This window comes from Oreochromis niloticus, linkage group LG15 (assembly GCF_001858045.2).
Source record: "Oreochromis niloticus isolate F11D_XX linkage group LG15, O_niloticus_UMD_NMBU, whole genome shotgun sequence".
NCBI lineage: Eukaryota > Metazoa > Chordata > Actinopteri > Cichliformes > Cichlidae > Oreochromis > Oreochromis niloticus.
This window is the reverse complement of record NC_031980.2, coordinates 32,302,684-32,324,316: the sequence shown is the minus strand read 5'-3', so window position 1 is coordinate 32,324,316 and position 21,633 is coordinate 32,302,684. Positions and strand designations below refer to the sequence as shown.

Sequence of the window (21,633 nt, the reverse complement as noted above, 5' to 3'; positions counted from 1 at the left end):
GGCCTGCATGCTTTATTAAAAACAAAAATCTATATTTGCAAGAGGAAGACATAAATCCATTACTGCATCAATATTTCATTCAACTCCTACTCAATGTGGCTAGAGCAGAAGAAAGCATTACAGGAAAATCACTCACGGGTGGATCCAAGAGCCAAAACTGGTACATATACTCTGTTATGCTTAATCTTTTGATAAAGCCTATTAGCAATTTTCAAGATGGCTGCCGAAAAAGGGAAGAAAATATATATATGTATGTTGTTTTATTTCCTAGACGACCCTTTTTTGAATGATTTTAGTGTGAAATCATGTATGTCCCATCACGTAGAAGTCAAAAACAGCTATAAGCTTTTAAAAAAGATTATTTTAAATCTCAGTTCTTTTGAATTTCTTAAATAATATGTTCATTTCATCGCCCCTGTACAAATGCGATGTCACAGTCTTCATTTGCATGTTTTGTGTGTCGCCTAGCCGTGCCTGGTTAAATATACGTCACCTGTATGTAATTGAACGGTTCTATCAGCAGTGGAACTTTATTCCAGTCACAACTAAAACTGATGAACATTTGTGCCAGCATGATAGAGCTGAACCAAAGGTAGAGGAGTCCATCAAGAGTCATTGAATTGAAATTTGAATGTCCAAACCTAGCTGAATGCATGTTATCAAAAGGATGGCTGTACAGTACTTTGTCTGTGAACCATTGGAGCACCATGTAACATATGTGTCATTACAGTTATTCTGTGTGACTAATTTCACTTACTTATAGTCAAAAGCATTTAAAAAGTTAAGAGTAAAATCTCTGTAATTTAATTCTGGAGCTGTTTCAAGGAAATAATGGCCATATTGGAATTTTAAATGTTGAAAATTCAAGTGGCTAATGGGATTTTTTTTTTCAAATTACTGACTCCAAAAAGACAAACCTGCAGATTCTGGTGCTCGTATCCACTTGTTAAAATTGTTTCAGTTATCTGCTGGACTCGGCCTTTTACTGAAGCCAAATAACAGCAGGAGACCAAAGAATACAGAAATGTTAGAAGTAGTTTTTTAGCTGTCTTTTCTCTAAAGGAAGGCTCCAGCATCCTAACCCTAATTGTTATTGGCTAACATATTTGGTGAAAAACAAATTCAAAGACTGAACAGTGTCTCCATGGAACACTCTGATTGTCTGGCTGACAGTGTAGAGGAAAAATGCAGGCTGCTTCGCTTTGCCTCTGTCAGCCTTTCAATAGACTGCAGCGATAATGAATCGATGTTCCTGCCACTGAACGCTCATCTTCACCTTTTACAATAACAAATCTTTTCCAAGCCTCTCCAAAAGGAGCACCACACTGCTTGGACTATCAACACAAGCACTGCTGACTGATAAATTAACCGTTTACTGACACTGTAAAAATCAGACACTAATGAATTCACGTCTTGGCCCGAAAGAGACACAGTTACTAGCTTTCCATCATAGCTTCTGTTAGAGTAGATTCATTATCAAAGAGCAGAGAAACGCTCAGTAAACTGAAATTCCCAAAGGTTTTTCAGCTTCCTTCCTTGAAATGACAACACATTAGCTGTTATCGGATGGTGAAAACACGACCCATCAGCACCCTCTAATTTCACTGGAAAATCCTCCCCTGCAGGGGTAGCAGTGGTTAAATGGTGTCGATTAAGTAATGGAACTTGATTAATGCAACATGCACATAATAAGTGGCACCTGCAGGTCAGCTCACACAGCAGGTATGAAACACGACAACATTACTTTCACTAATCCTCGCTTTAGTGACGGAGCCAGTCTGCTTTGGGTCTTTTGTCAACATGAGACTGGTTAGATAACATTCAGGCAAGCTGCCCCTCACTCTCTGATAACCTAGTGGGTAACCCTTCATGCCATTATCACTGGAAAGCAGGGCTCCATAGCAACGAGTGTAATTTTTCAGTATCACCCCATAAGAAGTGCTTTCAAAGCAGCCCGTTCCCATTTCAAGTTGACCAATTCTCCAGATCACAGTTTCTTTTCTCGCTACTCATGGCCTGGAGTGTGGAGCCACTGGTAATGCATGAACACACTGCAGACCTAATGACGTGAGAACATCCTGTGGCCACGAAGCCAAAAATCCGTTCCCCCTGGGAGCTGACACGCTCGCATCAACAGGACTGTGCTGCTGAAGACCCCCCGAGGAAGACAGTGCAGCCCTATTTGTTAATTCATTGTAATTCAGCCTGAAGCGCGGCCTTCAGCCTGACAAACAATCCACTCTGTCGTATCCATCTGGCCCCTGTCTTTCTGTGCCATTTGTGAGCCAGTCAGCAGGACCCCAGTTACACCTACTAACAGTATTAGGTGAATTTCAGTTTTGATAAAGAGTTGTCACTTTCACCAAAAGACTAAAACCTTGAAAGGCATTTGTTCTTTTGATTAATAAAGAGAAAATTATTGTCATTGCCATCATTGTCCCAAGGACAATGATGGCAAACAGAGTTATCATCCTGCTGGACCCCCTTTTGCCTTCAAAAGGAAAATTGCCTTGACCTCCTAAAACCTGAACTCTTTTGCTATTTGGGCTGATTGGGACCTGATAAATGTAAAAAAAAAAAAGAAAAAAGAATTACCTGATTTTTTTTTTTTTACCTCATTTTTGTTTCTGAGAAAAATGAGATCCACATATGAGGACATTCGTTTTAAATTTCGAAAGAACAGTGGCAGTATAATGTCCTCATAAGTGGTTATCAGGCCCTTGTAGAGCAAAATTTAATATTTTGGTCTAGAAAACCCAAAATGTGATGTCCACATGTGTGGACGCCAGGTCCTAGGAGGTTAAATCTTCCTAGCGTAGATTCAACAAGGTGCTGGAAACTCGGATTTCTCAGGGAAAGATTTAGACAAAGTTGCTGCTGATTTTTTGGCTATACGTTAGTGATGTTTTCCTCTTTCACCAAATCCAAAATACAAAGTGTGCCACATCATAACACCACCAGTAGCCCGATCCACTGCAGCAACAAAGCAGCGTGATCTTCTGCTCCTGTAACCCATCTGCTTCAAGGTCTGACATCTCTGTTTTGGACCATTCTCTGTAAACCCTAGAGGGTGGGAAAATCGAGGAAGATCAGAAATTTCTGAAATACTGAGACCCACCCATTCAACACCGACAACCATGCCGTGTTTAAAGTCATTTAAATCCTCCATGATGATGCTTGGTTTGAACCTCAGCAAGTACTCTTGACCATGTCTACATGTCTAAGTGCACTGAATTACTGTCATGTGACTGGATGACTAGATATTTGCCTATTACCAGCAGTGGAACAGGTGTACCTAATGAAGAGGTTGTATAACAGCTGTACACCGATGTCGGCTGTATTTAAAAGCAAAATTATGATGCAGAGAGAAAGTTAGAGGAACACTCTTATCTGTCATTGACTGAGTACAGCAATCCAAGAAAGAGCTGTTCCTGCCACAAGAGAGATCTGCTAGCACAGTATTAAGCCCCACATTATTATACCTAATGAAAAAAAGATCCAATTAATATTATATTTGGGTACAGCTGTAGTGGCCATGATTCCATAGAGATTCTGGCATAGAGAGAGTCACCAAAAATTAAAGTTTTGTCTACTGACTCATTTTTATTATTATCTTTCTATTCTTTTTTTTAACTGCAGACTCAAATTTATAAAACAGGTGGCTTCATAAATCATTATGTTTTATATTGGGTCTTACATAAAATTTTAGCCCACGTGTGTTGTAGATGATTTATATTTAAAAATAATGTGAGTCATCCAGAATGATCCACAATCAGAGGCATTCTGGGACAAAAAAGAAAAAAGGAAATACATACTCAGAGCAGGGTAAAGGCAGTGCCAGCGGTGTTGTCGTTGGTGGCTATAGAGCGGGCTGACTCATTGCTCTTACTCCTACCTACACCTCGAACTGTTTGCATTTTCTCGATCATCATTGAAAAGTGAGCAGCCGGCATTCACACTGGCAGGATCGTATGGGGAACGGATACAGAAAAAGCAGCAGGCTTACAGTGAGGGTGACGAAAGAGCTTGAGGGTAAGACGGCAGCAGGCTTCATTGTCCAGTCCACTGTGCCATGACTCTACTCTACAGCGCAGTGAACTTGGACAATCCATTTCTATTTATAATTTGCTTTCACAGACACACGCATATACACAGAAACCTCCACAAACACATACGGTATCGCTGCCAAAGTAGATCGTTGCCAGTCAGCGCGCATACTACCTTCTTCTTACATATTCTACTATAATTGTCTTTTTTCATTTCAGGTTAGTTTTTCTGGTACTCTGAGGTCTGACATTTACAAATTGATGTGGCTTCACTGAGAACAGTCAGAAAAGAATTTCCCGTCTGCTTCACAATGAGTCTTTATTGAACCTTTGTCATCTTTTCTTCACTTTAATGTCAGATTGTGACCCAAAAGAAATTCTGTCTGGCTTGTGGCCTTTCTTATTTTTCTGTCTGTCGATTCATAATAGATCACGTTCAGTTTAGCTGCTCTCACGTTTGCTGCCTAGCTCCCACATTAATGTTACCATTTTGCTATTAACCTCTAGCTGCTACCTTAATGGTAACTTAACAGTCAATGCGGGTAACTGCTAATAGTTAAACAGCTAATGTTAACATGTATTAACTATTCAATCCTGCTGAAACAGGAGCTTTACTGACCTCCTGAATTCCTCATAATGTTAAGATGCTTCACTTTGCTGAGTTGCTGTTCACATGTTCAGCTGCTAGTGAGGGGAGGGGCTGTGTGGCTACCTATCAGCAGCAATGAGGTTGTGTGCCAGCTAGAGAAGGTGAAGACAGCACTGTTGGTGTCAAATCTCCAAACCTGCAAATATCTAACCTGACAGTAGTTTTTAGTATCAAGTAGCATTCTGCATAAAAAGCCTACCAACTCAAATGTGGAGCAACCCACTGTGGTGACCCACTTTAAACAAAGAACCTGCTGAAACTAGCTAGTAGTCAAGTATGACACTTTGTTTTGGGAGTCCTACTCAGTACATATGATGCTATGGTTGTGAAGACCCCCAAAACAAAACAGACACACATGCAAAAAAAGTGTTCTTGTGTTTTCAGAATTTTTGTATCGAATGCTGCCGTAAGCATCAGTTCTGGTGACATCCCTATCTCACAGTTTAGATGGTAATGTTTGCTAATTCTAATTTGGTTGCTTGCCTTCATGTGACCTGTGACCTGAGACACTGCACACTCGCATTAGATCACTGAACTGGAAGCAAATTAAATTTGAGAATTGAATGCAACACCTGCACACAAGTGCAGAGCATGCACTTCTACTCAGAAAAGGAAAAATGACCTGTTGGAACAAATTGAATCATTAATGATTATTGCCAGGAGCTGTTGAGACATGTTTGAAATTATTGCAAGTGCAGGGAGAAATTTCCCAGTGTTACCCCAAGGCATGTTAAACACTGAATTAATCTCAGTTCAGCTACATTATGTCAACACGCCGACCAAATATTGCACTAAGCATGCATGCAGATGTGTGCATACATACTTACCTGTTTGAATTTTGGGCACGGCTGAACTGAGCCTCTCAGTGAATTTGTGTTGTTGGTGTTAAACGAATATGGCTTGCTGTATGGTTCAGACTATCCAGTGACTAAATACTTCAGTTCTGATGCTTGAAAATTGACTATTTGGCAGATATTAGTGCCAAACCAAGGGTACAACCAAGTTAGCACTCCACCCTCTTGTTACTTCTGCTTTCAGAAAACAAGAAGCTCTAAAGTCGAGACTTCAGAAACCCGAGTCCACAAACCAGTTGTTGCTACTGCCATCTTTATGCATAGTCTATATTGTCAGCACATGCCATACACATCTTACTCCGGCCTTTTTCTGTCTTGTTACAGAAACAATTGTTTGTTGGTGATTATCTTCTTCTTATTCTCTTGGTGCACTACCAGGGGACAAAAATAAAGCACTTTAGTGTAGTGTGAGAAAGCTCTGAGGCGAGACGAGCTGCCGCATTGCTTGTTGACAGCGTCTGGGGAACGGAGCAGAACTGACAGTGGTTTTCATGCCTGTTCAGCTCTGCTGCATCCAATCACCGAAATATTTTATGAACTTTATAATTCAGCTTTTTCTTTCCTACAGGAAATACCGAAAACCGAGGGTCAGCGCGTGTTACAGAAACATGCCAATGTTTCCCTACAGTCTTATTAGCAATGCAAAGACACTGAGCCGGGGTCTACACTATCATGGCACTAAATCTCAACAGAGAAAATGGAATAGTAATGAACAAAAAATGAGTTTTGCAAAACTCATTTAAAATAAAATGCAATTTACAAGGCTCTCAAGTTTAGTGCTTTTTCATTTCTTCTCCTTGAGTTAAAAGCACATCCTTGAGGCTCTTTTCAAACTCAATACAGTAAAATCACACAAATAAGGGTGAGGCACAAACACCAGCCATCAATCTCTTGCCTGGCAATCTCTGGGTGCAAACAAGTAGGGAGGGGAAGTCAGAACCTTTTCCCAGCCTGACTGAGCAGGTTTTCAGAGTGCACCGTTAACTACATCCTCCCTCCTCCATCATTCCTAAAAAGTGAAAGGTGCAGAACACAAAGTCAAGCTCGAAGAACAGGTAGGCAGCCTGTGCAGGAGACACCCACTCAGTCACAGGGGGTTATTTCGTGGGCTGAATAATCCAAAACACCTCTCATGGCATGATCAAAAGGCTTTATGTTTGATTTTCTTATATGTTAAGAATCAAATTAAGATGAGCCATCAAGGGAGAAGATTATTCAAAAATTGCATGTTACGTGTTTTTATGAACTTGTAATAAATAGCAAAATTTCATGTTTTCTGAGGATACAGCATCAAAGACCCCAGCAATCACCTCTGAAACCCTCCTACGTACAAGGAAATGCGTAACAGGTCAGAAACAGCCTGAAACTAAAAAGTCATATGAGCCTTATCTCTGAAATGTTTGCAAGGATACAATTTATGCAGGTTTTCAACAAGTCAGTATAGAAAAAAAACAAGCTCTTCAACAACACAGACACTGTTGCAGGTCCATTACTGATTCACAGCTCTTATATTTTCTACATGTGAATGAAAAATTATCTATAATGACCTTACAGGGATGATCAAGGAACTGACCTCTCAGCCCATTGTTCGTTCAGTGTTCTAGGTTCAATTATTGTGCAAATGTACTGTTTATAAGTTTGGGGAAACCTGCAGAAGTCACCTGGATGAAACATTTCTCCCACTGAAAACGTCCAGATAAACAGAATCAACCTTTTCGGATGTTAAAGGGAGTTTTCAGGGCCCGGTGTTGCATACAATCTAAAACCCATTTAATATGTTTGCACTGTGTGCTTCAGGGTCTGACAGTCATCACCCGTTTGTGTCAGCAGCATTAAAGGTTTTGGTGGGAAACAACACTGAGGGGGGGAAGAGCCTCCCCCTAACCCCCAGCCCCACCACCCATGACTGCAACAGGCAGCAAAGACTGATGGCCTAACATCATCTCTCAGACACTAACATCTAGCCATCACCGCTCCACTCCTCTGCTCAGCTACATAAACAGGGAGCTGTCAAACTGAGCACTTTTAAGTGTAAAGATTATGACAAGTTACACAGTTTCACTTTAGCTACACAGCTCGTCGAGCTTAATCGACTTTCAGAGAGCTTTGGTTTGCGGGTTCTTCTGAAACTTGACAACTAAAACTATCGTCACGCCATTATTTCATCGTGTAATTAGTCAAAGCAACGCTCCAGTGCGTATTCTGAACTTTTGGGCTTTTCAAATTGACTCTCATTCCCGAAGCGGTGGAAAACAATTCACCTGCTTTTACTTTAGTTACTCGGGAGATTAAAGAGGGTTACCGTTTCAGCGAGGAGGGCCAGGACATCCGGGGTTTCCTCAGTCCGGGACGGAGCTTCTCCAGGGTCCGGTTGCGGCACAGGTAGCGCTCGGTGTCCGAGTTGAAGCGCTGTTTTATGCGTATGTGAGTCCTGGGCTGCCGCCACAGGTGTTGGGCGGCTTGGCGAGCCCCGCTCCCTCTCTGCTCAGCGTGGTGCACTCCATTTTTTACTTTTACGTGCTCGCTGGATTTTTTTTTGGCTTTTGTTTTTGTCTGTTTTTTTTTGTCTGTTTTTTTTTTAAAAAGCGACTTCTGAGCGACAAACAGACTCGGAGAACAGCGTAGAGCTCGTCTGCGGGGACTGTGAGGAGGAAGGCACGCGCTTCAGAGAGGCGCGCGCGGCGTCATGGTGCGCTGCTGTCCACGAGGCGGAGTGCTGAAACGACTGTGAGCCTCTCAGTCAGTACCAGCTCCCCCCGTCTCTCTCTCTCCATCTCTCTGTTTCCTCCTGATTCCTCCCCCTCTCTCCCTCTCAGTTTCTCCCTCCTTTTATCTCTCTCTCTCTCTCTCTCTCTCTCCATCCTCACCTCTTACTGTGGCTCTCTCGACCAGCTTCCTCCTGCCATCTCCATCTGTTTCCCTGTCTGTCGCTGTCTTATCTGTCAAAGCGCCAATCATCAGCATTACACAACATTGCCTTATCTTTACTGTATTTACTCTGGTAGAGCAAAATTGCCTGTTCATTATTTGTAATTGATTTTTGGAAAAATCCATCTTTTATCTTTTGCGTCATATAAGAGATATAGAGCAGTCAGACAGATTTTTCACATAATGAAGGTAGAGATATCTTTACTGGTCAGAGCAGCACTGGTTTAACATATTTCATTAACCCTGTCTCAGGAAATCACTGTGTACAAGCTCTCAAACTAACAAATAAAGGCAAACCAGTGTGTAACTGAAGGGAGGAGTGGTTGCATGTTGGTATATAGCTATCATTAGGCCTATAGTTTAATGTGCAATGCAGCTTCCTATAAGGTTGCAGTAAATTTTATATGTCAGACTCTGTACCCTACATCCCATTACCAGCTGGAAGATTGGGTTGCGTTTTGTAAATTCGAATAAATTCAGGTTTATAGGCACGACAGGAAAACAACACAGGGCTGGTTCAAATTACTGATGTCACCAAACCCACTTATTTTTATTATGTAGGAAAAATAGGGGCTGTATCATTAGCTAACGAGCTGTTTATCCAAAAAGGATTTTCAGTCTGAAAAAAGCACGATTACGTTACAAAGATCAGCCTTTTTATTTATTTATTTTTTGGTAATTAATGCCTGGACAGCACACACATGTTTGTAGATGTTCAAACATGAAAATGGTCAGCTTTTATGTCTAAAAGGGAGTCAGGGGAGATACAAGTGCACACCCACACCCACATCCACACGCATGACCTTTCAGTGGGAGGTTTCTAACTGTTGTTGCAATTACTAGGCTTCTTTTTTTTTAAACACAGGAGATGCTTTTCATTATCACCAGAAACCGCAAAACAACAGTCCACATTTCTATTTTTGTCTCAGTGTCACACAGACAGCCTCCGTCTGCTGCTTACGAGCACTGACCTACCAAAACAATCACCAAAACATGACCATGTGACAGGAATGTGGTACAGACGAACGAGGCAAATGTCTATGTGCTGAGCTTGACTCACATAATTTGTGTTAATGAAACAGGAACAACAGCTGCAACACACAAGACTTCATTTTGTGAACAAGAAAAACATGATTCTTAAAACTTTTAATTAGAATGAAAAAAACTTAACTAAAGTACTATGCAGAAGTCTGGAGTCACTCCTCATTTCTTTATATTTTGCTGGGAAAGTTATGGTGATTTGTTAAAACGTGCAAAGAGACACATACCGAGTTTGTGCAATTCTAATGAACGTGAAATTCAGTATTCATTATGACTGAACTCTCTTTGGCAGCTTTCTTGTCATTTCTTTAAGAAGTCCTTAGGAATAGTTCTCCATGCTGAAGGACTTCTTTGAATGTTCACTTCCTTTTGTTTCATTCTCTGTCAACATGATCCCACACTGCTTCAATAATGTTGAGGTCCGAGGTCTGGGCCAGTCCATGACTGTGTGTGTTTTTCTATCCAGGTATGCTTTTACTGCATAGACTGGCAGTGTTTTTGGGATCTTTGCCATGCTGAAAAATGACCCGCTGCCAATGAATTGCTTTCCCGATGGTATTGGACGGTGAGTCAAAATCTCACTGTACTTTTCTGCCCTTTAAGATCCCCATCACCACTGACTAAATGCAACACAGACCATGATAGCCTTTCTCTTTGTTTCCCTTCCTTAAAATGGCCTTTTTTAACTTCTTGGTGCAAAAGTGTTATGCCATGCCTGTCGATGTGTTTTTTGTTACTGGCTGTTTGTAACAAGTTCCTAAAGATATAATTTACAGTTTTTCCCAATTTGTCTTTTATGCTTAGACACCAAACATGTTCCTTCCTTGAGTCAGTGTTAAGTGGCTTAACCAAAAAAAAAAAGCAACTAAACAGGAAAGGACTTAAAATGAATGAAAAAGACCTTCAGAAAGCCTTGAGAGCTGTTGCTCAAGCGCACTTAAAAATGTAAGAAAGTCAGGCCGCTTGGAAGCAAAATAAAATGAAATTATGGGTGTGTTAAAACTTTTACAGAGAAAGAAGTTGTGTCAAAATTATTAATCTTATTCTCCATTTCACACAGAGTTCATCATCTGTGTGAATCATCTGTGCGTTAAGCTTCATCTGATGAAGCTTAACAGATAAACAAAGCCCCACAGAAAAAGGAAGATCTGCAATTTTCTCTGTTTAACCACATCCACAGTTCACTGAAGGAATTCCTCAGAGGCAAAACAAAGAAACAAAGAAACATACAAACAAACAGTGTGTGTCACTGACCGGTGCTCATCATGGGTGGCCAGTGCTAGACTGTACAGCTCTTCTAGCCGGGCTAGCGGTAGTGCGTGTGCCGGATGTGGTCGCCGGGTTTCGAATGAGTGGTCCTGATGGGAGTGTCTCCTCCACAGCGGAGGCAGCAGCAGTGGGCCTGAGAAACGCCGCCGTACCACATGGTTGCCCACTGGTATAGAATCTCGAAAATGCTGCATCCCAAAGAAAAAAGCAAAAACATATTGGTAAGTTTCAATGTAATGTTATTCTCCAGTCAAGGTGACATGTGTGGAAACAAGCAGAATACACACTCATCTGAAAGTTTAATCACTCACAGCCAGTAAAACTAATGCAGCACAACACAAGAGTCCAGAACGCCTCTTTAAAGGATTAAACCATTTTACTTAAGCCATTTGAGAGCTGATCATAAATCAGTCACAACATTAAAACACCCATTACGGTGTGCTGTGCTGCCAAAACATGGACTACATTGGCCCTTTGAAAGTGTGCATAAGATGTTAGCAGCAGATCCCTTAAGTCCTATCAGCTGAAAGGTAAAGACTCGATAGAGCTGAGCTGCTTTTCCAGATCATCTAAAGTTCAAGAGAATTTGGTGACTAAGTCGAGACTTTTAACTCTTTCTCACGCTCCTCAATCCAGTCCTGACCAAAGTGTGAGAGGGTGCCTGCTAAAATGTGAATCACTGAGCCTCAGGCATCCATCAGCAGTTCACTGGAAGCCTATGCAGTGGCTACCAAAGATGGTCAAGGGTGGGCTTCCAGTGAACTGTTGATGGATGCCTGAGGCTCAGTGATTCACCACTCAGATCCTTGTGTTTCTCAAAGATTAACTACAAGAACTGACTGTGCACTTGGTGGATAACAACTCTGAGACCTTAAAAAGTGTCATCATAATGAGATAATCATTTTACTCACTTTTTATATTGTTTTTAATGCTGTAGCTAACTGGAGCACAGCCACTGGAGGCTGCAGTTGTGATTCTGAGTGAAACCATCGAGAGGACTGGCAAAAAATTGGCCCTGCCTAGAAATACTTTGTAACAAGCTGTAAATAGGCCAAAACCAAAAAGTAGCCTTTCCAAACTCTCATCAGACTTTGCTTTATTTTGTGTTTCATGATGATTTGCAAAGTAATCATTAAACATGATAAAATCAGCATCCTGGCCCGCTGACAGACTTCAGCTGAAAGCGTTTACAGAGCTACGTGCAAGTCTACATATTCCTGGTGATGCTTGCTGTTGCTCATGATAAACCTCCCATAGTGCGTTTGAAATGTACATTTTAAAGCCTTCTATATACCGCTTTAAATTTGCTTCACAAATGGCCACACAGGGTTCCCGCTGAGTAGCCTCCACAGTGAACTCTATGAAATTAGGCAAACAAATCACTCAAAGATTCATTAATAAAAGATCAGAGACGACACTTCAATAGCCTAAATGTTCTGAAATATCATCTCATCAGTTACAATTACCATATATTTGCAACGCGTCACAGCTGATGCATGGACATATACACAGTTTAGGATGGAAAATAGGATTCATAAGCGTGTACCCATGACAGACTGAAAGCTGAAATTATTTCACTGTCGCAATTAGAAATAGTTCAATAAATAACTAAAATAAATGTATGTGTATTTTTCCAGGGACACGTGGCATCTGCCCAATCTGCCCCGAGGATACTGCAGGCACAGCACGAACTTTTTCCAGGTTTCAGACCGAGCATTAATTTGACTTTTTTTCACCATTTAATATCCAATGAGTGGAAAGTGATTACTCAACAGGCGAGCAGGCAGACAGCAGCTTGCTCTGCCTGACAAACAACTACATATGATTGTGAGTCTTCTTTAAACAGTACATAACCAAGTCTCCCCTTTAAAGGGTCAAATGAGAATGAGGCACCCGGGGAAATATACATTCTCCAAAAATCCATGTCCATTTGGGTCGCTCTGAGCCTCTGCTGCTGTAATTTGCGCTTCGACTGAGTTCATGAGTGGAGTTCGGTGGGAGCTGATGGATATTGATCTGCAATCCAGCAAGTCTCCTTTCCCTGATCGGTGCTGTCAAGCATCAAACATGACATGACTGTCAGGCCTGCTGCCCACCTCGGGCTACAGCGTGCACCTATCATCGCAGACTGCTTCGCCTCCAGTGATTTGGTTTTCTCCACCTGTCTCACCTTCGCCTATTTTCTCCCAATCAATACAAACAAACAGCTTCAACCTTTGTATCAGACTGACATGAAACCGATGCATCTCGTACTCAAAATGTACCCTGTATGGCATTAGCTGACCCTGTTGGAAATGTAATTTATCAGGAGTTCAAATCCACGGCTCCTTTTTCACCTCCACACATTTATGGGATTGCAACAGGCTGCGGGCGTGAATGTTAAACAGCTGATTTTGGCAGAATACAGAGATTGTAAAGATGTGGGGGATTCTGAAGCTGCCCAACCATCTGACAAGTTGTTCAGATCTTGGCAGCTTAAATGTTCCTGAATGTGGACCTGGTGCTGCATCTAAAGTCTGGTCTGTCTCTTTGTGCCTGCTGGCCAGGCGAGTACAGATCTCGAATTAAAATCATTTTGTCATTTGCTGTTTTGCCAGAAGTTTTGCTGCTGGCTCTTTTAAAACCACAGTTCAGTGGTCAAAAATGCAAACTTCAAGAACTGCCTGCCTTCCTCTACTGACGCGGGATGCGTGGTAACGGGCGGACGATTGGATTGGGTACCAAAGAAATACCTGTCAAGTTTCCTCCCTGTCAGTTACTCTGTTGTTTCCTAACTTTCTTCGAGCAGCTATAGGAAATCTGTTACACACAGGTATCAGAAACAAGTCCTACATTTCTGATAGTGTTTGCACACTCAGTGTTGTTCAGACTGTGCTCAGCTGTTTAATATAAAGTCTACTGTGGTTTCGTGTTGACATGTTGAAAAAAGGTCGATTGCAACCCGGTTATCTAAGGGCCTGTGAGCACACCACAGAGGTTTGGGAAATCTACACCTGTATGCAATACTTAATTTAACTGCTCGTATTAACCTGGTTGACTAAATAGAGACTTTTGATCAACAAAACCAAAGTTTCTCTCTGGTCCCTGCACACAGCCATTTGCCAGTTTTACACAAATCTAATATTTTTCTTCTAAAGGTGAAATTTCCCCTGACAGCAGTTCTTTTCTGATTTTCCTAAACACGTTTTTTGACATGACACACATGTCCCACAGCCAATCGGAAGCGGAGAGGAAGCATCTGGCTCTGTTATCACCTGGCCGATCTCCTGCCACGCCACACACAGGAAGTGAAAATGAGTTGGTGGCGGTAGGCCTCGTGCGTGATAAGATGGGATGGTGGGTTCTCAGCAGGCCTCTGCTGCTAAAGAACCAATGAGCTGAATCCCAATGGCGCCACGCTTTCCCTTTAATCAAGGGTACGAATGAACACTTATGACTCACCCATTCTCTGGAAGTGCTTGTCGTGTTCTCGGCGCGGTGCGGGAGGACACAGCGAGAATCAAAACCCAAAGCACAACTGCATCTGTGCTCAAGTAGTGCTTCAACACAGCTCAGTGTTAAGTACAGATGGATGTGTAGTGAACAGTAGAACTGATAAATCAACAGTCGTGCATTAAAGCTTCCAGTGTACAAAAAAGAATTACTGGGCCTAAAACTGCAGCTTGAGCTACATACAGATTTGTTTGTAGCTCAAGCTTATTCATCTTTCAAGGAGATCAGCTAGTTCATATAATAATATTTATTTACTGGTTTAATAGTTTAAAATTTACAAATCTGTGATTGATCAATACCAACCTGCCACAATGCAAAACTCTCAATACGAATCTGAACCCAGCCCTCCACTTGAATCCGTACTGAAATATCTTTTTAACTTTTCAAGTAGTTGAAATTTTACAGACATTCAAGGTGCTAAAAGGTTAAATCACCTAACCTTTTACCCGTCTACACTTCAATTTATGACTAGACGCTTGGAAAACAGTAATATTAAGCATCATATAAAATACAATAATATTATATATCTGTGTATTTTCACCTTTGTCCATGAAGTCCGCCAAGACCTTCAGGGACTCAGCAACCAAATTTGGCACACAGGTACAACTTAGGACCCTGAAGGTTCTCATCTATATCAGACATTATCATGTCATCACGTTGCTTGGCAACCACCTAGCAACTAGCAAAAATGACGTTTTTTAGCCTTAATACACCTGCAACGCCATCCTATAACATCTCATCCATAAAAAATTTTATGATTCATGCCTAGCAACCGCCTAGCAACAGGCTAAAATAACCTCCTTTTTAGCATATAAACGGTATATGAATATCTTTTACCTGCAAAAATTGCATTGCTTTTCTCAGTTTAACTGAGTCCAACAGTGGCCAAGCAATACTCTAGTACTACTACAATACAGTATGTACTAGAATAAGTTTGGTCACTGTCGGCTGTTATAGAAAACTCAAGATTTTCCACTTCTTCTTCACAATAATTGCCTTCAAAGAGCCACTGAAGACTTCCACTGTACAGTAAGGCCAAGAAGGCAAATGAGTCACCACCAGCTAATTTCTTTTTGAACTGGGGAATTTTTTTTAGCGCTTTAAGATAATTTGTCTCCCTGTCTATTAAGAATGATGAAAATTGATAGCTAAAACCAGACTGTTTATAAAAACAGCTGCAGCTGATGAGTTGAAATCTGTGAACCTCAATGTGACCCACATAGTGCTGGTTGGAGTAACAAGTGTGCTTTAATGTAACTACCACCCAGCTGTAGTCATGGTAAGCTGACAAACTGAGAGGCACACTTCTAGATTAATGCAGCAAGAATAAAAAAAAAAAGACTTTTCTGGTCATTTACACTTCAAAAAAAAAGAGGAACCACTGGCTGCGCTACTGCATCAGCAAGCATACTGCTGCATTGACATCATCTCATGCATATGGTTGCTCATGATGTGGTGTTTCACACATATCACAACACGTTATAAATTTGAATCTACCCAGAACATCGAAGTAACATTTTCAGTCTGAGCTGGGACAGCTTGAATTTCTCAGTATTACACTCTGTGCTGTTGTTAAAATGATCCAAGTGGAAAGATCCAAAGAAAGACTGTCTGCAATCTGCTGTGGCTTTTCGAGCAAGTCTTGCTGGCAAATTTATTTCCATTGTGATAGTTTGTGTGGGCTTTTATTCTGGGTTTATGCTCTTATAATTTGTTTTATAAACTGAAACTACATCTAGGCCCTTCTGTTTCTCTCTGCTTGTCTAGCTTTTGATTAGGCAAATGACTTGATTAGCCTGTTACGTAAATGAGGCAATCAGCATCAACGCAGTCAATCAAAAGCTTGCGTGTCACATGACAGCTCCTTGTAATTTGGCTCTGGACCCCTTCCACCAATCACTTTCCTCCAGATAAACACTGGAATGCTGTTCATAATCCATCTCCTGGTGTTCATAACAAACAAGCGTGTCATTCTTCATCAGGAGGACGCTGTGCGTTATTTAGGATCTGGCAGGCTTTGTTTATGACTGACTGAAGGACGTATATTTGCCACAGTATTTGAACAAATTCAGATGCTCTGGTCAAATAAAATTTTAAAAAATGGCAACAAAAGTTGTGAAGTGTCAGATAATCTCACATTGGGGGGTTTCATACAGGGAGGCAGGACCTGATATTCAAAATGTGTATTAGCATGTGTTAAGAGTGCTAATTGTAGCAGGCCAGACACCTTGCTGCTCTGACCATGGACCAACAAGCATCCGATGCTTAACGCCACAGGTATCCCACGATTCACTGGGCTCCCATCTGCTCTTCACAGCACAGCATCTATGCACTGTGCTCTCACACATGAAACACAGGTACATAAAGAAACAGCACACGCACATCACATCCTGTTAATAGCACAATGATGTAATCAGGGATAACAAGAGCGTGTCATCAGGACACGCTGATCCTTCTTGCACTCATGAAAGCAATCACAGCCAATGCCGTTTCTCAAAATGGGAAAATGAATACTGAATCCAACCATCATAACGGTGAGGGTAGGGGAGCTTAGCGAACCTTCCCATTGTGTGATCTGTGATGTGTGCATCATTGCAGAAAGCCAGAGGAAATCTGCTCCTCTGATGCAGAACTGGCAACGTTCACCTGTATGCTTAATGCAACCTGGAGGTGCAAAGAGCGCGATTAGCATCGCTCCAGAAATAGAGCCAATCAGACCTCTCCCCCTCACACCTCTCTTTGCCTCTGGAGGTGCGTGTATGTCATGATTAACTCTGCAGGCAGATAGAAAAACATGATGTTTTCATGAAAGCTGGAATTTTCCAGACATCACTTCAAAAGTTAACTTACATGACAGCCAGGGGCTACAGCCAGAGGCTGTAGGGTGGTTACATTTCTGAGATTAGTGTTTTGCAGCTTGTTCGTCTGTAATTTAGTCAACCGTAAACAGGATTCAAACATAGAGCAATTTTACTTTTCTAAGCTTAGTGTTAGAAATATTACAGCAAGCGCTGCACGCAGGGTTAAATAACACTTACACAGGGAGATGTTGCAGTTTGTTTTACAGTAGGATACCATCTGTTATCTGAAAGCTCTTTGCATAATGAGGTCAAAATCTTACAATTTTAGCAAAAGAAGCTCAGTAATTTACTCTTTGATAAGGATTTAGTGATAGTCGGGAGGAAAAAGGAGGCCAGTAACAGATGTCCACCTCCACCTGTTGGAAAAAGGCTTTGTTGTTTTTGTTGTTGAGAGTCGTTTTATTCCATGTGCAGCTCTGCAGCAACTGTGTGTGTCCATGTGTGTGTGCTTTCCCTAACAGATCACTTGATGTGAGCACAACTAAGCTCTGATTTTGGTGTCTAACTGTACCTGTGTGCAGTTCAACACTGAACACAGGAGTCTGTGCTCAGTTACTTAATTGCAGGGTTGTTGGTTCAATTCCAAGTTCAAAGTGTGCCAAAGTATTCTTGGACAGGATACTGATAGTGATGGCAGGAAAGCACCTTGCACAGTGCTGCCCTGCTGGGTGTGTGTGTGTGTATACATGAACGCACAGCAAACACCTTAACACTGCTTGTAAAGCCTCAAGTAAAAGGTGCTATGTTACTGTGGCTTTCCTGAGAGCCTGCAGAGGACAACTGCAGAAAACATATGGTGTATTTAGAAAAACACCCTCTGCAAACACAGAGTACGATGGAAATGGGGCACCAACAATTGAGGCATACTCCTGGGACCGACCTGAAATCAACTTTATCTGTCAGAGCTGACATGTTAAGTGTTCTGTTCATTTGAAAGCGTCCAACTTCACCAAAAAAAACCTTAACAACAAAAAAACAAACGTTTTCTAACCTCAGGTCTGAGTTACTAAGTAAACTTCATTATCAGACAGTGAGCATGAGGGTCCGCGCAGACATCTCTGTGCCTGTTTTTGTGGCCACGTGGCCACGTCCTTGGACAAATTACATTACAATCTATTGACTCTAACAGGATTTACTGCTTTGCTTTCATGTTTTCGGCTTTGTGAACTAACTTCTATCGCTGTAGGTGTCATTTAGACAAAGGTGGAACTAAAGCTTCAGAAAACATACAAAATACCAGTTTTCAGCCTTTTTACTCTTGTTCTTATTCTTGAGGTGTAAAATTGCTCTGCATTAAAATCCAAACCCAACAGATCATCCGGATGTTAGGTAGGTCAGTAGGTGGAAATATGAAATGTTTCAGTTTGAATTGCTGTGAAGTTTTAGTGAGTGTGAAAATCACCTTTCAATAATCTCACAGCATTAACTCAACCTCTCTGTGGAGTTTAACAATTTTCACCGGTGTAACTTTTAAACCTTTCTGTGTGGCTGCAATCCAGTTTAAGATCTTTTGAAGCAAGCTCTCGCTTTTTTGATTCTCTCTACGCTCAACTGATTTTAAATGTGCATGAGTTTGTTAGCGGTCCCCCTCCTCAGTGTCTTCATTAACTAACTGTGAACAAAGCCCTGAAGCACAGATAAACCTTTTTACGTTTGTGGGGCAGTCCAAACCAGTCATCATCTGACAGGAAGGTGCTGTGTCACACATGCAACAGAGCCACAATGAGGTTTGGATATTATACACTTATCGCTAAAGTCAACAGACTTGATAAGGCAAGTAGAAAGGGTGTGTTTGCATTTCTGTGTGTGCACAAAGAAAAGGGCCAAATTATTTACCTCAAGCCGAGACATTGATGCTGGTTGAACGTTGCAACAGCCAAACAGTAGCTGGAAGAAAGAAAGAAACAATTGAGAGGCGGTGTTAAAGTGACACTCATCAAACTTGTTATTACATTCAACATAAGTCCAAGCTGATCATTAACAGAAGGGGTTCGGCTCCAAAGAGAGATGAGAGAAATCAAATATAGTAGCCCATTAATAAAAACAAGAGATTTAAAGTATAAAAGCATAAAAAAATATTGTTGAACTTCACGCAACTCATTAACAGCACCTGGCATTACCACGTGCTGATGATCGGTGAGCATGCCAGAGGCATCAAAAGGCCTAATGAGCTTTTCTCTCCAGCCAGAAAAGAGCATGATAAAGCACTTTTATTACTTTGAAGTGCTGATTTTTTGTATTATTATTCTTGACTCTCTCTCTCGCAGAGTGTTCAGCCCACGTGGGTTCCAAGGATGCTGCGGTAAAAATAAAACCTAGCACAATAAACAGAAAATATTACACAAACAACAGCAGGGACAAAATGTGCCGTCTCCCCTTCAAAGGCCGATTAAATTAGCAGACATGGACATTCCTCAGCGCCTCATATAAACTATGATAAATCAAAAAATTGGAAATGGGCTGGGGTGCAGTTTCTAACTGACTCAAACTGCTTCTCAATATCTCATATTCAGGAATAAATATTTAGACTCAACACATAAACTTATGGGTGGAATTCAGGCCGACAAATGTTATTTTATTACTGCCAGTTACGCAGTTAAGAGAACACACTGTGTATTTACAGATGTTTTTCAATCAAATGACTCTGCTGTACTTCTTAAGCCACCGATTCTTTTCCTTTTTTTCATGCACTGTGCAGGAGACAACAAATGTGTTTTTTACCTGTAAGATTAAATAGTACATCTAGCAAGTGACACAGGCCTAATCAGCTTTGAAACCACATAAACAGACACCATTGTCCTACTCTTGTGTTTTATTGTTGATGTTGAGATAGGGACAGGAGGAAACAGCGCTGCAATCACTTTAGATGGCATATCAGGCACATGAGCACTTTAAACTTCTCTTAAAACTTGTAATGATTCAAAACTGCTGCTGAATTTACTTTGTGAAAACACCTCCAGCCATGCGCTTTAATTTTCTGAGGACATACACAACCAGCTAAAATAAATCAGGCGGCCTTAAAGTAAAGAGGTAATAAAAAATAAATACATGACTTTAAAAAAGATAACATTAATTTGGCGTTGGGATTCAGTGTTTTTGTGTGTGTGTGACTCCCAGTACCTCAAACTTAACTAAACTCTAGTTAATGGTTAAAGTAAGATACTTTTACTTTTCTACTGTGGTACACACTCACTGGCCACTTTATTAGGTACACTGGTTCAACTGCTTGTTCATGCAAACACCCAATCAACCAATCATAGGCCAAGAACTCAAAAGTTTGAACCAAGCATCAGACTGCTTTGAGCTGACAGGAAGGCAACAGTGACTTAAATAATCACTTGTTGCAACCGAGGCATGGAAACGAGCATCTCTGAATGCTAGTTTCCATACCTCGACCACACCAGCTGGCTGAAGGTTGGAAAATGTTGTCTCCTCTGATTAGTCTCGATTTGTGGTGTAATGTACAGATTGCAGGATCTACATTTAGCGTAAACAAAATATAAGCATGGATCCATCCTGCCTTGTGTCAAATGTTCAGGTTGATGGTGATCTGTAAAGACGGAAAGTTTTTGGCACACTTTGGACTTCTTGAGCACTGTTTAAACTTGGCAGCCTACATGGGTATTGTTGCTGTCCATCTCTTTATCACAGTGTAACCATCATCTGATAGCTGCTTTCAGCTGGATAACACACCGTGTCACAAAACTCAGATTATCTGAAGCTGGTTTATTGAACGTAATAATAAGTTAACTGTACTGAAATGGCCTCCACAGTCACAAGAACTCATTCCAACAGAGCACCTTTGGGATGTGGTGGAACAGGAGATTCACATGATGGATTTGCAGCTGGCAAATCAGCAGCACAACTCCCTGAATAATGTATGTGGCACCTTGATGAATCTATGCAGGGGGTCCGTTATTGACTACTAAGAAGGTCGTGGTCAGTAATGGCCCAGTATAGTGGCTAGTGAGTCTAGGTCAAGTTCCCGAAACCCCGAGTCTTTACACTCCCCATAACATATCACAGCATAAATGGCATTCACCCTCTGGAGCCTCTTTCAAACCTCCAGTTTGTAGTGCAGTCTGGGCGTTAAAGATGAAATCAGAAATCTCCCGATTAAACTCTGCTCCTCCATCACTGTAACATTATCTCTTCCTGAGCCCATAAGACGGATAAGTGTTCCTCATAATGTGTAAAATTGGTAAAATCATCACCTCAGCAGAGGATCCTGCTGCCTTTTTAAAGTTGCACGCCACACAAGCCATTTCGTCCTCCAGCAGCGTTTGACTGGATTAGAGTTCATCGGATTATTACTCTTTGCCGCTCGGCTTTGCCATTACGCCTGTCAGTTACAAGCTGCAGTAGCTCAGGGGGACAAGATGTGGAGAGCTGGACTGGAAAACTGTGCTTCAAGCACCAGTTTGAGCTGTTGTAATTCCTGCTGTTAGTCGGTTTGAGAGAAAGAAGATCATGGATTATTAAACTTCCCTTTG

The 21,633-nt window shown here is 41.4% G+C and overlaps 1 protein-coding gene and 1 long non-coding RNA gene across 4 annotated transcripts in view; one reads left to right on the top strand and one right to left on the bottom strand.

Annotated features, from left to right (window-relative positions):
* Window positions 1-21,633, bottom strand: part of LOC100708810 (cAMP-specific 3',5'-cyclic phosphodiesterase 4D) — a 98,832-nt gene that overhangs the window by 69,281 nt on the left and 7,918 nt on the right. For 2 of the 3 annotated variants that reach the window (XM_019345943.2, XM_013273692.3), the window contains exons 2-3: window positions 18,977-19,027; window positions 10,773-10,975 (exon numbers count right to left, since the gene is read on the bottom strand). In XM_019345943.2, coding sequence (XP_019201488.1) covers window positions 10,773-10,975; window positions 18,977-18,991 — 218 coding nt within the window. In that variant the 5' untranslated portion in view covers window positions 18,992-19,027. Of the gene's footprint in view, window positions 1-7,851; window positions 8,086-10,772; window positions 10,976-18,976; window positions 19,028-21,633 lie in introns of those variants that run through there. The other variant, XM_019345946.2, reaches the window with a different exon arrangement.
* Window positions 8,205-10,734, top strand: LOC112842375 (uncharacterized). The gene is made up of 3 exons (XR_003214115.1): window positions 8,205-8,288; window positions 9,985-10,083; window positions 10,579-10,734. It is a non-coding gene; the product is annotated as an uncharacterized LOC112842375 (long non-coding RNA).